The sequence below is a fragment of the Typha angustifolia genome, chromosome 6 (assembly GCF_048772165.1).
Source record: "Typha angustifolia cultivar Huaian chromosome 6, ASM4877216v1, whole genome shotgun sequence".
Taxonomy (NCBI): Eukaryota; Viridiplantae; Streptophyta; class Magnoliopsida; order Poales; family Typhaceae; genus Typha; species Typha angustifolia.
Genome location: NC_133244.1, coordinates 1,980,512 through 1,995,681, shown reverse-complemented (window position 1 = coordinate 1,995,681; position 15,170 = coordinate 1,980,512). Strand labels below are relative to the sequence as shown.

Below are 15,170 nucleotides of genomic sequence, written 5' to 3'. Positions count from 1 at the left end.
GATCCATTTGTGTAGCCTCAATCGCTAGATTCTTCTCATCGTCTTGGCCCACTCCTGACATGTTATCAGTTAAAAAAAAGCCAAAATCTTGATGAATCCAAGGGCCAATGTCTTCGTCTCAGAGGCTCGAGAGTGTGAAGTATGTTGTGTATATTTTCAAAGAACTCTACAGAAAGTAGGGAAGAAGGAGGTGGTTTAGATTCCAGTGATTCATTTTTCAAATTTACATAAACGATTAAATAAAGCATACCAATAGGTGTGTAATGCTCATCGCCAGCGACAGTTATGCATTGAGTAGCCATGACAAAGAGCACAATCTAATAAGTACGCATTGCTCGGGCATGTATAATAGTCACGCGCTGGCGTTACATATATAGGACTCTATGTATACAATGGTCCGCAAAAATATGTAACACTCTTTCTATGTAATGGTAACACACTGGCATTGCATATATAGGATTCTATATATACAATGATTCACAAAGCTATGTATAACGCTCTTTTGATGCACTGATCGCGCACTAGTGTTGCATATATGAGGCTCTATGTATGTAATGGTAGGCAATACTTATGTAACACTCATTCTATGCAATGGTGGGGCCTAGATATACAATGCTATTGTAATATGCATGCAATAATGAACATTTTTGCAATAAAAAAATCTGGACAAGTTAAAATAGATACTTCACCTACAAATATTTCTAGATTGATAAATATTTCTGCAATAACAAATTACAAAAATTACACAAAAATTATAAAAAACACATAGAACAATAAATATTTCTACCATAAACACAAAAATTACCTTCTGGCAATATCTTACAATAAATATTTTTGCAACTTTTATGAAATACGATATACAAACATTACCATCAACAAAACAGATTTACAAAATATTTTTGCAACAATTTGAATAATAGAAGAAAATACAACCAAGAAGTTCTCAACTTCAAATATATTTACAGAACATAACTAACATAAATAATAGAAAACAACAAACCATACAACATTTTAATATTTTAAGAACATTACGTTGGAAATCACAATGTACTGCAGTGTATGTTGTAGGTGGTTCTTTCTCATGTAATGTAATATTTGCAGAAAACGAACTCATTGTAGCATTGAAGTTTGGAAATGAGTGGAAGCAATCACCAAAATATATATTCCACTTGTGCATGACACTCTGGCTAGGTTTTAAACACGCTGGTCCTTCTTCCAATATAAACCACATAATATTTCATCCTGAAAAAGATAAATAATAATTAATTACAAAATATAATATATGAAAATTATAATAAATAAATCCAACAACAATATATGATACCCCCCGTCTTGTCCTTCCCACAACTGAGCTGTAAAATTATTTTTGAGTTGATTACCATCAAATGTATATTCATTTGATTTTTGTCTTGAAGGCAGTCTTTCATCATCGTTTTCTAAGGTTTGACTTGTTAAAACCCTAGCAAAATATCTATCATATTGACGTGCATTTTTAATAATAAAATTATGTAACACAGCACATGTCATGATAATTTTTCCTTAAGTTTCCCATGCAAATGGTTGCATTTTTTTTAACATCTTAAAGCGTTGCTTCCATACACCAAATGTCCTCTCAATAATATTACGTAGTTATGCATGACGATGATTAAATAAATCTCTTATGCCTGTATGAAAACTTTGTCGACATTGATACTCACTTAAATGATATCTAGTTCCTCTATAAGGAGCTAGATATTTCTTTGTGTTTGCATAGCCAGTATCAACAAGGTAATATTTTTCTTTAAAGATATTTATTATTAATTAGTATAAAGAATTTTGACTTTATTACAAACTATGCATACTGACAGGCACAATAAAATTCCATGTTGATATTGCATCACGTAAAACTATCATATCAAAAGCACTACATTTCCAACATGATAATAGAAATAAGAATTTCATGTCAAAATTTACTACACCCATCACATTTTGGAAAGTTTCCCCTTTACGATCGCATGTTACAGATTGTCGATTTCTACTAACAATCTCTTATATGTAGATGTCATCTATTGCACTAATAACATTATGTATATAATTATTAATTAGCTAAACAATATATCATCTTTATGAAAACATGATAAAACAAGTAATATGACAAAAAATAATAATTTTTATTACCATAAAGTACGGATAGAATAAAAAACTTGATGCAATCCTTGGATGAACAGCAATATCAAGAGGTGATTGTTTTATAAAATATGACTTATAGCACAAATACGATCAAGAACTTCATTAAAATATTGACTAATAGTGGCTCCTGAGTGTTGAAATTTCTCTGCAAGAGTTCTATTTGATGCAAAATACCTAGTTGCTCGTTGGTTGAGATTTGTGTGTTTGGAATCAAACCTCTTTCTTCCAAGGCTTGACGTAATAATGTAAAAGTTTCCACGGTCATTTGAAATTTATCAATATAATGATTTAGATGACCATGTAAGATATCAGTCAACAAATCTTGGCCAATAAAAAGGCCTAGTTCTACAAGGCCTAGGTTTAGGCCTATGGTGGGAGGAACTAATATCCTTTACAAGTTGTTCTACAAGTTTATCAAGTTGATCTGATATTGATGAGTCTGTATTCGCAGTACTAACTGATGGTTCAGTATCTGATGGGCTACAATCTATATTATAAAGCATATCCACTTCTTCTTGATTGGATTCCATGTGAGTAATTTCTTATATTTGTCGATAACAAGTAAATTTAATAATGCATATCACAAGTAGTTATAGTACTAAAGACAATCATACATATCTTACCTTCTTTACTAGATTTCAATGATGCAATTCCCCACACACAAACTAATCTATGTACACAAATCTTACAAATAAAGGAGCATAATTAGATTAATTGCATATGTCAAAATAAGACTAGTTAAATAAACCAAAAAATATACATTTCTACAATATATTAACAAGTGAAAAAAAAAACATCAATTAAACTACCAATTCAAATATTGAAAAACATATATAACTCTCTACTAATGAATAAATAATTAGTGCTACAATATAATAATCCAATAATACATGGACATACGAATAAGTTGTTACTCCTACAAGAGACTAATAAATGAGCACCCGATAAGTTTATTACAAAGACAATGCAAATAGAGAAATGTCGCATGTCAATCTAATCCATAAACTGAACTTTAAAATTATTGTGCAAATCAACACCAATATTAGCAGATTCTGGTGGAGCAGATGAAGTAGATGGTGGTGGCAAGCCTATTTTTATGTGTACCTATCCCATTCAAGCCTCAACAGATTGTAGACTCCTAAAAATTGCTCTATTCTCATCTCATAGCAAAGCTTCTGAAAGAAAATTGATCTTATCAATACCTATACTAGGAAGTTGTTGTGCTACGGATATAATTTCTTGTATGTCTTGAATACGGCATGTATCTTATTCAAACTTCATCTTTTCAAAAGATATCTTCTCCAACTTATTGTTCACCTTTTTTATCATTTGTTTTATTTCTTTCTAAAAAACCTTCTGCCAATTTTTGGCATGTATCATCACTAAGGGTTGACTTCTTTTTCTTACCTCGCCTACTTGATCCACTTTGATGTAGCCTCTTACTCCTAGAAGAAATCTCTTGATTGGTAATAAAGTTTAATTTGAACATTCCATCACCACACTGCAAGGTGTCATCGTGTTCCAATTTAACTTCATTCAGTATTGGTGTATCAAAAGAATCACTGCTTTCAATTGTTGTTTGCACAAACAGTTGGTTTGAGGTAAAAGCACAATTGCCCGTAGTAGTATCGTTACCCACAAAAAACATTAATATCTTTAAAATGTACAAAACCTTTCTCCCGACATCGTCTAACATTTCTCCAACTAGTCAAAGGTTCAAAAATACATATTAGAAACATATATTTATCCATTCAATGTGTAAAATTAATATATAAATACTAATATATATATATACATCTATCATCTCTTTCCATGCTTTATCATTAGGTGCCACTGGCTTGTGCAATATGTCATCCCAATCCCATCCGCTTCTCTCTTTTAGCCCCTTGTATTGTCTGAAGATGCTACATAGCATTTTCCATCTACTTTTTATTTGTTCTTTACTTATCTCATCACCCATCTTTTGCACCCAACTAATGTGTACTCTATTCCAACCATCTTTTGTGAAGGTCTTAGCACTCCTTGCATCATGTTGTTGACGAAGGAGATCCAATTATCATGCCTTTTACCTGATAACGCACCATCTTTCTTCTTCGGCATCTTTGCCCTAATGACCACATTGTCAATAAAAATTTGTATGGAAAAATATCATAGTGCTACATATAAGCAGTACTTACAATTTAGCAGCCAACTAAATTGACTGAATCATAAATAAAATTTAGATAGTAAAATATGACGAAAATATATGGACTAATCGTCGGATCTATAAAATAGGGATTTTTGTTGGATAGTAAATTTAGATAGTAAAATATGACGAAAATATATGGACTCACTATGATGATAGTAAGTAAAATATCAGATTGAAAAAAAAAATTACAACTAATCGTCGGATCTATAAAATAGGGATTTTTGTTGAAAAAAAAAATCTACTTTGGCTCAACGGAAGTGTCAAAGGGATTTCTCCTTCTAGTAGTAGATAAGGTCATCATTATTGGAAGTAGATCTAACAAGATCGATCTATTTCTTCCCCTATGCCAATCGTGTGGGATTGTAGTAGGTATGTCAGACAGTTGCGACCTTAGTAACGGTTGTATGACGTCGTTCACTTTAGTTGTTCCTTGGTCCGAGAGGTCTTCACAATGGGAAATCTCCCTCGGTTGAACTAATGGAGCTGCTGTTACAACGACTAACGAGGCCTTACTAGCGCAACTTCCAAGTGGTCATCCGCTTTGATGATCGCTACCGCTTGTCATTTTCTCGGCACTAGTACATGAACGGTGCGAATAGGGAAGCTCGGTAGAGATCGAGGGAGGGTAGATGGTGGAAGAGAATGAGAGAGAAGAGATACTGGAAGAGATTGAGAGAGGGGAAATGGTGGATGAGATTGAGAATCCCATTTTTTATTAGCTGCACAGTACGAGAGAAGATAGAGGAGAGAGTAGAAAGAGGAGAGTTGACAATACGTGGGATTTGATTGCAGTCAATTGAAGGGTAAAATAGTCATTATATAAAAGTAGGTTTAAAATGTAATTTTGATGAATAGTAGTAATATTATGATGTTTGGTTGATATTCTGGAATAAGAAGAGATATTCTAGAATAAGCAATTTTGTTATTCCTAAAGTGAACGACGGCTTAATGAGTAGCGAAAGGCAATGAGTTAAGAATTTGAGGCATTAATTGTAAATGGTACATGAAGTTTATGCCTTAAGCCTTTTAACCATAATTTAATTTGGAACAAATGGGTTTACAAAATTAAACGAAAACCGATAATACTATGGATCGATACAAGACTAGATTGGTACCTAATGGATTTGAACAAGTGAAAATGATTATATAGAGGTATTTAGTCCTATCATTAAACCTGCTACAATAAGATTTATCTTAGCTCTTATAGTGCAGTTTGGATGGCCTATTAAGCAGCTGGATGTCTCTAATGCTTTTTTACATGGCACATTAGATGAAATCGTTTATATGGAGTAGCCAAAATAATTTGTTGATTCTTGACATCCCGATTATGTTTGCAAGCTTCACAAAGCATTGTATAGTATTAAATAAGCACCTCATGCATGGTATAATCGTTTGTCAACCTCTTTTAATGTAACACTTGTCTTCAAATACATGTGCCCCTTATATGGAGTGTTCAGAGATTAGGTCAATATTTCTACACAACTATAAAATAAAAGCCTAACATTTTTATAAATAATACATGTAAAAAAAGTTCAACATTTTCACAAATAATACAATTAAAAAGATGTAACACCCTCGCCGGCACGGGCACGTGTACGCCCACGCGCCCACACGGCATGTGCGGCGCACGCGACAGGTCGAGTGAAGCCTGTTACGCACAAATACACCCCTGTGCTCAAATAATCATTACACCATTACATAAGACCTCCTAACATATCCATGCTCATATAATTCAAATCATTAACCCAAATAAACCTATTAATATATGAATATCCAAGTTCACAATAATATATATTAGACCACTACATAATCTAGCAAGGTCCACACAAGCCATGATAAATCATCAAGATACAACTTATAACCAGTAATACATGAGTATAACATATTTCGACTTGTGTTATATAAATCATCGTCTGGTATAAAAAAATACGAATATAACAAATCACGATACAACTCAATTTCTATATAAATTATCATCTGTGCCATCTCACACCTATAGTTCACCTCATCATCCTAAAATATCTTCTCAGAATTTCTCAAGTCACTATCACGTACCACATATCTGAGGGGTTAAAAAAGAAATAAAAAGAGTCATGAGCAATCAATGAATAGACTTTACCCTAAATCAGTCATGCCAAACAGAGAGTATACATGTATTAGATAGTATGAATCACATAGGAGCATCATGTCATGAACGAGTATATGAATATATCCTCAATAATAATATATAAATAAAATATAGATATCATGCCATAATTGATCAAAGTATATAATTCTCGACAATGTATAAATAAATCTCCATATCATATTATCATAACTTTCTCTCAATATGACACATATGATGCATGCCGACCATGATCATGTTATGATATCAAATGCAACCACATATGATGCATATTGACTACTTAATAATCAGGTATATTAGGATAATAAAATTATATGTATTTCTCAACATCACGATCATCACTGACATCTTGGTATAATATCATCTTATTAAACTACTATGCACAGTCAATACTTAGTACCTGATCTCAACATCTTCCCCGTAGGCCAAAGCATACCCTACCATATGCTAAGAGTATATCAAAATCTATCTAGATCAGCTACCCTATTAGTTAATAGAAATTATATGAGGGTAACTCACCACACACATGCCCTTGCAAACAATATGTATTCGATTGTTTGTGCACATAGACTCAATTGACCTCAGATGTGGGCCATGAGATATTACATATCAACGACCATAATTATTAATCCAGGCACTCTTAACCCTGGCGTCTACTTGGATACCCACATGCCTTTTCTATTAACTTTTTTATCAATGAGATTTATGTATTTTCTTCTATATAATAGATCATATGCATATATCCGGTACTATAACAAGTCATGCATATTAGGAATATAGGTGGTAAGAAAGTCAAGAGGAAAATAATGCAGTGTAGCCTCCAACTATATATCTAACACATGCAAACTTATGGTACAGATCAACTGGACATAAAGTCATAATAGTAAAATTATCTCCAATCATCTCTATATGTCATCAACATACTCATATCCTAGATTAGTCTAATCAAATGCATGATAAAATATGCTCAACTGAAATTATCTCTAGATAAGGTCATATAATCATGTTGGAGACCAAAACATATATATATATATATATAATTATATAATAAATTCTAATTTGAGAAAGACGTCTAGGAGATAAGACTACTCACATCTGATCAAAATATGCAAATCATGTATCCTTCACATCCTTCAATCAACTGAGTGACAACTCATCGCTAGCAAGGTCCACGAGGTTTCAAATAAGGGGTTTGAGATCTGAAAATATTTAGGTAACATAAAGTTAGTCGTTTATCCGATTATAATCAGTTAGAGTAAAATATGATAGTTTATTAGGTTTAAAGTTAATTAGATTCATATGATAAATTTAATTATGATAATATTAATATGTTATTACCATAATTTATATTTATTTAATAAAAATCCTAGTTTGCTAATTACAGAATAAGTATAAAGTAATTTATCTCCTTTTATAAATAACTAACAACGACCATATATAAGATTTATAAAAATAAAGTTATAAATATAATCTTATTACTAATTATTTTGCAATGCTTACTCTTATTTAATTAATCATAAATTATATGTAAAATAGTCATTATTCTATTATGCAAAAATAATATGCAAGCTTAGTATTTCATTTTATACAAAGTAGTAGACAATAATAAGATTCTAAAATAATTATATAAAATATAAATATAAATATAAGATTATTATTAATAAGGCTACATGAATTGATCTAATAAATAATAACTAAATCATAAATAAAATTTATATGCAAATATTATAATTATAATTATAATTAATAAATTATTATACTAAAAATACTTAGCTAATAATTATACTAGTGAGTGTAAATTATCAACATAATTAATTATCTAAATAAACTAATTTACTTTAACATTAGAAAATAAATTAAATAATTAATAGAAAGGAGAAGTAAAGAAATCTTTACTACAGTGCACTATCAGCTATAGTGATGGGCTGAGCCCAGCACTATAGCAACCATGAAAGAGGAACCGAGGAAGAACAAAAGAAAAGGAAGAAGAAGAAAGAAGAAAGAACAAAGAAGAAAGAAAAAGGAGTGAAAAGAAGAAGAAAGGAAAGGGAGGAGGAGGATCGGCGCCAACAAGGAGGGCATCGGTCGTTGGTGGCCAACCAACGGCTGATCTCTTGCTGGCGGCTCGGCTTTGGCGAGCTCGAGCCCACGGGCAAGAAAAAGAGAGGGCGAGAGAGAGGGAGAGAGAGGAAGAGGAGTACGGAGAAGAGCTCACCTCGGCAGCGATGATGGTAACGGCGGTAGTAGGCCGGCGTCAGCAAGAGGAAGAGAGAGAGAGAGGGGGGAGAGACCAAGAGAGAGAGAGAGAGATTTAAAGGGAGAGAGAAAGGCGATGGGGACATCGACACTGCGGCTTGGTTGGTTGAGTCGACAGTTGGGGGTGTGCGACACCCTAGCCTACACCACCCCCAGCATAGCATGAGGCTGGCCATATTGTAGCCGACCATATCGTGCCATGCAAAATTTTTTTAAGGGATAGATTGTTACAAAAGAAGTTTATATCACAGGTCACAACGAGTTCTAAAATATATATCCATACACTTTAACAAAACAAATGTTTACATAGGGGCTATAATCTATCTAACTTATTTTACAATAATAAAATAAGTAAAATATATTATAAATAAATCTTCGCCAGTTTTTCCATGGATTCGAGGTCATCTTATTAATCTAAAAATATTTTTACCTAAAGATAGTGAGTATAAAATTTAGCAAGTATACACTTCTGTAGTATAAAAGTAGTGTAAATAATGATACATTCTTGTCCACATCTACAACTCATATGAACATATGAAATGCATCATTCAAATTATCAAATCATTTATCTCAAGCTCACATAGAACTATAGCCATGAATTATCATTATATGTTCATAGAGCTATCCACCACATAATAAACGTATACTCATAAAACTATGAGTCACATAATATATATATGCTTGCACATTATCTCATATTTTAAGGGATGGAGATCTAGTGGTAATAACATTCATACATATCTTATAATCGATTATTTATGATTATTAGACTAAGGACCTAAGTCGTGAGCCTACACCCCTATTTTTATCATCATCATCATCGCACACAGCAAAAATATTGCACATAATGTAATCAAAAGCACATAGATCATAGATGCCGACTTTACATCACCAGATACTATTAAGTTTATGGCCTTACCTCTCAATCATAATTTTAGATTACATAGTGTTTAGTCTCCAATAAGGTAGTGTGATTGATTGAATGCCATAGGCCAACAACCTCAGGTATAGGTTGCTAATAACATAAGTACCATATAATACATCTCACTTTTAACCCCAAGTTGAGTGAGTCGAGAGAACTACATAGTCGGAATTTAACTACGTTGTGATACGTACAAGTGGTGTAGTGATAAACATCAGCAATCATATGATTTGCATATCAAAGTTATTATACTTAGGAATGCTCAAATAATCCATCAAATAACTATAAAACAATAAAATAAATATAATTATGTTGAACAGTTAATAATTATTTGTACGTGTATGATATGAATGTTATGAAATCATAAAATCAAATATCACTTCAATATTACACTATTCGAAGTTCACTTGTCTAATATTGTTTCCAAGTTAATTAACTTCAACCGCACCACAATGTTATCCTAGCATGATACTCAATCTACATCGATAATAAAAATAATAAAAATTTAATCATACGTGCCCTTAATTAATTAAATAATCATACTAGAAACTATTACAGGTTTAAGTAGGTTCACCTAAGAATTCTTACATTTATTAATTAGATAGAGCTAGTATATTAATTGTGACAATCTTACACATTATTAAGGGGTTATTAATACAATTATCATTATATTTATTATTCCACTCATTTCTGTCGACTTAAAGTTAATAAAGTAGATACCATTTAATTAACTTACTTCATTGAATATAAAATCATATTTAATATAATTAACTAAATTTAATTAGAACTAAATCTCCATTAGAAGCAATTAGTAGTGGTCCATAGAGTCTAATTTGTTAAACTAGATTTACAACAAATATTATACACAAAACTACTCTCTAAAGATGATTACTAATTAATGCCCAAGTTTGACAATGATAATTAAAAAAAGGATAAAATAAATTATTCTAATTTTAAAAATAGTTAAACCACTTAGGCCAACCCAAGGTCCAAAGCAATGGGCTGGGCTATAACAAATCTAAAAATCACAATACTAACCCACCAAGCTTGGGCCTAAAGCCCAACATTATCCAAGATAACCACTTGGGCTGGGCAATAGTCCAATCTAAGCTCGAGCTATGTTGCGCCGGATCTAACCAAATCCAATTACATCCCAACCCCTTTCTTCTTCACAATGTTGAGGAGAAGAAGGGGAGTAGCTGTTAACAAACACTTTCGTCAGCAGGGGGGCCATCACACACGACCCCTCTCTTTACCTGAGGAAAAAGGCACACAAGGTGCCGACTCTAACTAACTTATATAAGCAGATAAATTAATAGACTCGATTCATCGAGCCCAATATCCCCATGATGTAATTTGATCTGACCCGTCCATATTGAAAACCTTATTTTAAACTTGATCTCTCTAGCTCCAAACTCTCTATAAACATGGGTGATCCACTTCTTGATCCAAATGTCTATAGACAAGTAATTAGAGCTTTGCAATATTGTACTCAAATTCAGCAAGATATTGTTCATATTGCGAATTATTATGTTAATTTATGCATTCCCCTACATTAGTTTATTGGACGACAACTAACGTGTCCTTCACTATTTAAAGAGTACTTCTAATTATGGTTTGTTCTTTACCCATGGTTCTCAAAATTTAATGGCATTTTATGATTCAAATTTGGCAAGTGATCCATCTAATCGATGCTCGACAATGGGCTATAGTGCGTATTTTTGAAATTGTCTCGCTTGGTTAATCAAAAAGTAGTATGTTGTTTTATGATCCAGTATGGAAGCAAAGTATCAAGGTTTAGCTATCGTTACTATTGAGTTATATTGGCTACATATGCTCACGAAGGAATTGCATATACCATTGCTTTATGCTCCTATTGTTTGGTGTGACAATTTTGGAGCTTTGATATTAGCTTCACATCCCATGTTCCAAGCTTGGACAAACCATACGGAGGTTGATTTTCACTTTGTACGGAGAAGGTTGCAAATAAAGACATTATTGTACATTATTGTTAGATATATTCCTACTGCTTATCTACATGCTAATTAATATCTTTACAAAAAACTTTTGTGACAAACTAATGGTTGTTTCTCTTCGGGCGGTATAAATGAGATAAAATCTTCAACTGACCAAGTCGTAAACCAACCTCCATCAATCTCAATATTTAGTTGAAGATTATCTTTTAACTTATTTAGTTTATAATCTTATATTTCTGTTCAGATTGTGTAACAATATGTAATATGTAGAACAATTATAAAAATGAAACATGCTTTGACAATTATAGAAAGCCAAAACAATTCAACAAAATATTCTTTTTAGTACACATTAGTATCAAGCTTGTCAGCATGGGCTCGGCCTTAAAAGCGAAAGCCCTTGCTCTATTAAAAGGCCTCTATTTCAGTGCCTAACTTAACATTGCTTTCATCGATGTCGAACTAGATTCTAGCATAATGAATAATGCTATAACAAAAAACTAAAAGATTCCTTGAGGCTATTTTGGACATCATTTATGAAGGCAGATAGTTATTATCAAATTTTATTTTTCTTAATTTTGTGTTCTCGGGGCCTCGTCACTCGCACCCCCCCCTGAAATTTGCTGTATCTTCTTGTTAACTCCTAAGGACTTTTACTCGGGCCGTTTTAATTAAATTTTAGCTGGCTTATCATTTTTAATAATAATAATAATAATAATAATAATAAAAATAATAAAAATCCTCTTGACTCGTCTAAAACGCTTTGGACTGACATCCTCTGTGCGACTTCGTTTGCCGAGTCCACATTTTTCTAACTCACTCCATTTCCATTTCCATTTCCATTTCTAAAAAAGCACGAGAGAGATAAGAGAGAAGAAAGGGGGAGAGAGAGCGGGCTGATGCCGAAGTCGTCCTCATCGCCATCCCCCACCATCACCCCGATGAACCCCTCCATCATCAAACCCCACCCTTCCCCTCCTACCGAAACTCTAAACCTAACCCCGACTCCTCCCTCCCTCGGCGACGACTTCCTACACCCAAACCCCCTCCTCATGGAAGACGACGACGACTCCGACCCCCACGCCCCCAACCACTTCTCCTCCCTCCTCTTCTCTCACCACGACGACGACGACGACGAGGAAACCCTAATCGAAGACCACAAGCCCTCCTCCTCTTCCGATCCGAACCCTAACCCTAACCCCGCCCCGCCGCCTTCCATGCCCTTCATCGACCCCACCCCCCACGTCTCCTCCCAATTCTACACCTTCAACCGCGATTCCCACTCCCTGATGGTCCGCTGCATCTTGGAATCGCGTCTTGCCACCTCCGACGAGATCCGCGCCGCGACTCCTCGGTCCGTGCTCAAATCGTGGCGCGCCGTGTGGAAGGACCGCAACGAGGACACCGCCTACTTGACCGCCTGGAAGCGCATCCAAGACAAGCTCGCTGCCTCCCCCGACGAGTCCCTCTTCTTCAAGAACAACCCGACGCAGCGGGTGTCCCATGTCGACCAATGGCAGGAGATCGTCTTGGCGGCGCACGCCGACCCCGATCTGCTCCGCCACCTTGGGCTTAAGGACACGGTCGACCGCATCAAGCAGTCGTGGACCGTCGGTGCCAAGTTCTATGGCATTCCCGAATCGTTTGTCCGTGTCTGTGTAGCTTCATGCCCTATCTGCACCTCCGCATCCCGTGGGGCGGCTTCACCGGCTAGGGCGAAGCGGCGACGGTTTGAGTACACGGAGACTCTGGAAGTGCCAGCCAGGGATGTCGCACGCCGGCTCCAGCAGCTCGCCGCGAAGCATAAGGTGGTGCTTTGCATTCGGCAGAAGTATATTCGGTACAAGCCTTTTATGGCCGAAGTGAAGGACTACGCATGTCACCGTGCTGGGGAGCCTACATCGGCGTCGTCAGCCTCTGCTTCTGGAGGGAAGAAGGCCAGGGCTCTTAAAAGGGAGCCGTACCAGTCCAAGCGGTGTGGTTGCGGGTTCCGCATCCGTGCCATTGTTCCCATTGCTAACTACAACGAGAAAGATAAGACCTTTGTCTACCAGGAGGAAGGTAATGCTGTGTTCAAGCTGTATGCTGTGCATTCAGGGCATGAGCCTGGTCCTTTAGATGGCAATGCTAGGATTGTTCACCGGTTGGTTGGGCACAAGGGGGCCCTTGAATTTGACCCGGAGGTTTATGGTGTTAGTGAGGAGAATGAGTCTGAGTTGTTTGTTAACTTTATGGGTAAGGAGGAGGTCAGTGATCCCCGTCACATAGTTCTGCGGCAGGTCCAGGAGCTGAAGGCTGAGGTGGCTTTGTTGGAAGGGAAGATCTCTAAGGTGCCATTAGAGATGATGTGTTCACTGTCAAATGAAATAACAGATATTTTGCACAGGCTGAGGAAATTTGGTTTGGGTGGGAGTATGCGACATGCAGAGGAGCCGTTTGTAGTTGGTGACGAGGATGTCAGTCCATGGGGGACTGAGGGGACCCACCATCTGGATCGGCATGATAGGATATTTGGTAAAGATGATGAGATGATTGAGGAGGAAGAGGCTGAATTTGGTTCAAGTCTTGGATCCATTGTGCCATGGGGCAGGATGGCAGCGGATTGCCAAAATAGGAAGATACTTATTGGTGAAAGTCTGAAGTCTGACAAGTGGATGATGAAGGAAGATGTCGGTGATTTTGATGAGAAGAGCATCCTCAATTGTGGCGAGGATGATGATGACGAGGATTCCAAAATAATAAAGCCTGTGAGACATGATGAGACAATTGTGACAGATCCAAATCTGGTTGGGATGCAGGTGGATGGATTCTATACTGATAGTACCAAATGGTATGATTCGCCGAGTGGCTTGGATTCAGGTGGGGATACAGGAGATGTTGGTTTTAGACATGGAGGAATTGTATGAGAGAATGTATTAGGCTTGTTTGTTGTTTTCCTTCCTCAGAGTTTGTAAGGAGGAAGTTGTAAATTCTGTACACTAGAGGAAAGTCCATCTCCACTTCTTCAAATTGTTAGCGTCTCTAGGTGGAGCTTCACTTAAGTAACCTGTTTATTGTGATACACAGGCTGCATTTATCAATTTAACCATGTTAACTGGGCTAAATTTTAGTGCCTGCAGCTTTGAGTTTCTTGTTTGAGGACACTGCCTAATTCATTATTTGGTGCCTATGCCTAAATGAGTTTAACTATGAATGGTTGCTGTTTCTTTACGTTGCTAGCGTCTAATTGATCTTCATTAAATTTCAGTAGGTGGGTGGGGATCTAGTTGCTGTTTAATTGAGATAACCTTTGTCGTACTTGCAGGCTTACATTGAGATAACTTTTGTCTTACAAGTATGCTTACTAGATAAAATAATGATATATCATTTATGTGATTTTCTGTCATTCTGGCTACTACATTTTACTATCTCTGTAGAACTTCCTTGCATATTAATGTTCTTTTCCAGTTCCATGTAACAATTCTGATAATGTCTGCTGAATGATTTTGGTATGTATAAGTATATTTACACAGTTAGATTCATCTTCATGATAATGTT

General features: G+C 35.4%; 1 protein-coding gene and 1 pseudogene across 1 annotated transcript; one reads left to right on the top strand and one right to left on the bottom strand.

The window, feature by feature from the left end:
• Positions 1-1,539: 1,539 nt before the first annotated feature.
• Positions 1,540-3,329, bottom strand: LOC140761192 (uncharacterized; annotated as a pseudogene).
• Positions 3,330-12,432: 9,103 nt separating this feature from the next.
• LOC140761380 (uncharacterized) lies at positions 12,433-14,751 on the top strand. Its single transcript, XM_073098678.1, has one exon. The coding sequence runs from the start codon at positions 12,533-12,535 to the stop codon at positions 14,537-14,539; it is 2,007 nt and encodes a 668-aa protein (XP_072954779.1). The 5' UTR covers positions 12,433-12,532; the 3' UTR covers positions 14,540-14,751.
• Positions 14,752-15,170: the final 419 nt, after the last annotated feature.

Bases quoted from the DNA above. Each gene is read 5' to 3' on its own strand.
- LOC140761380 (XM_073098678.1), top strand. From the start codon at position 12,533: ATGCCGAAGTCGTCCTCATCGCCATCCCCCACCATCACCCCGATGAAC.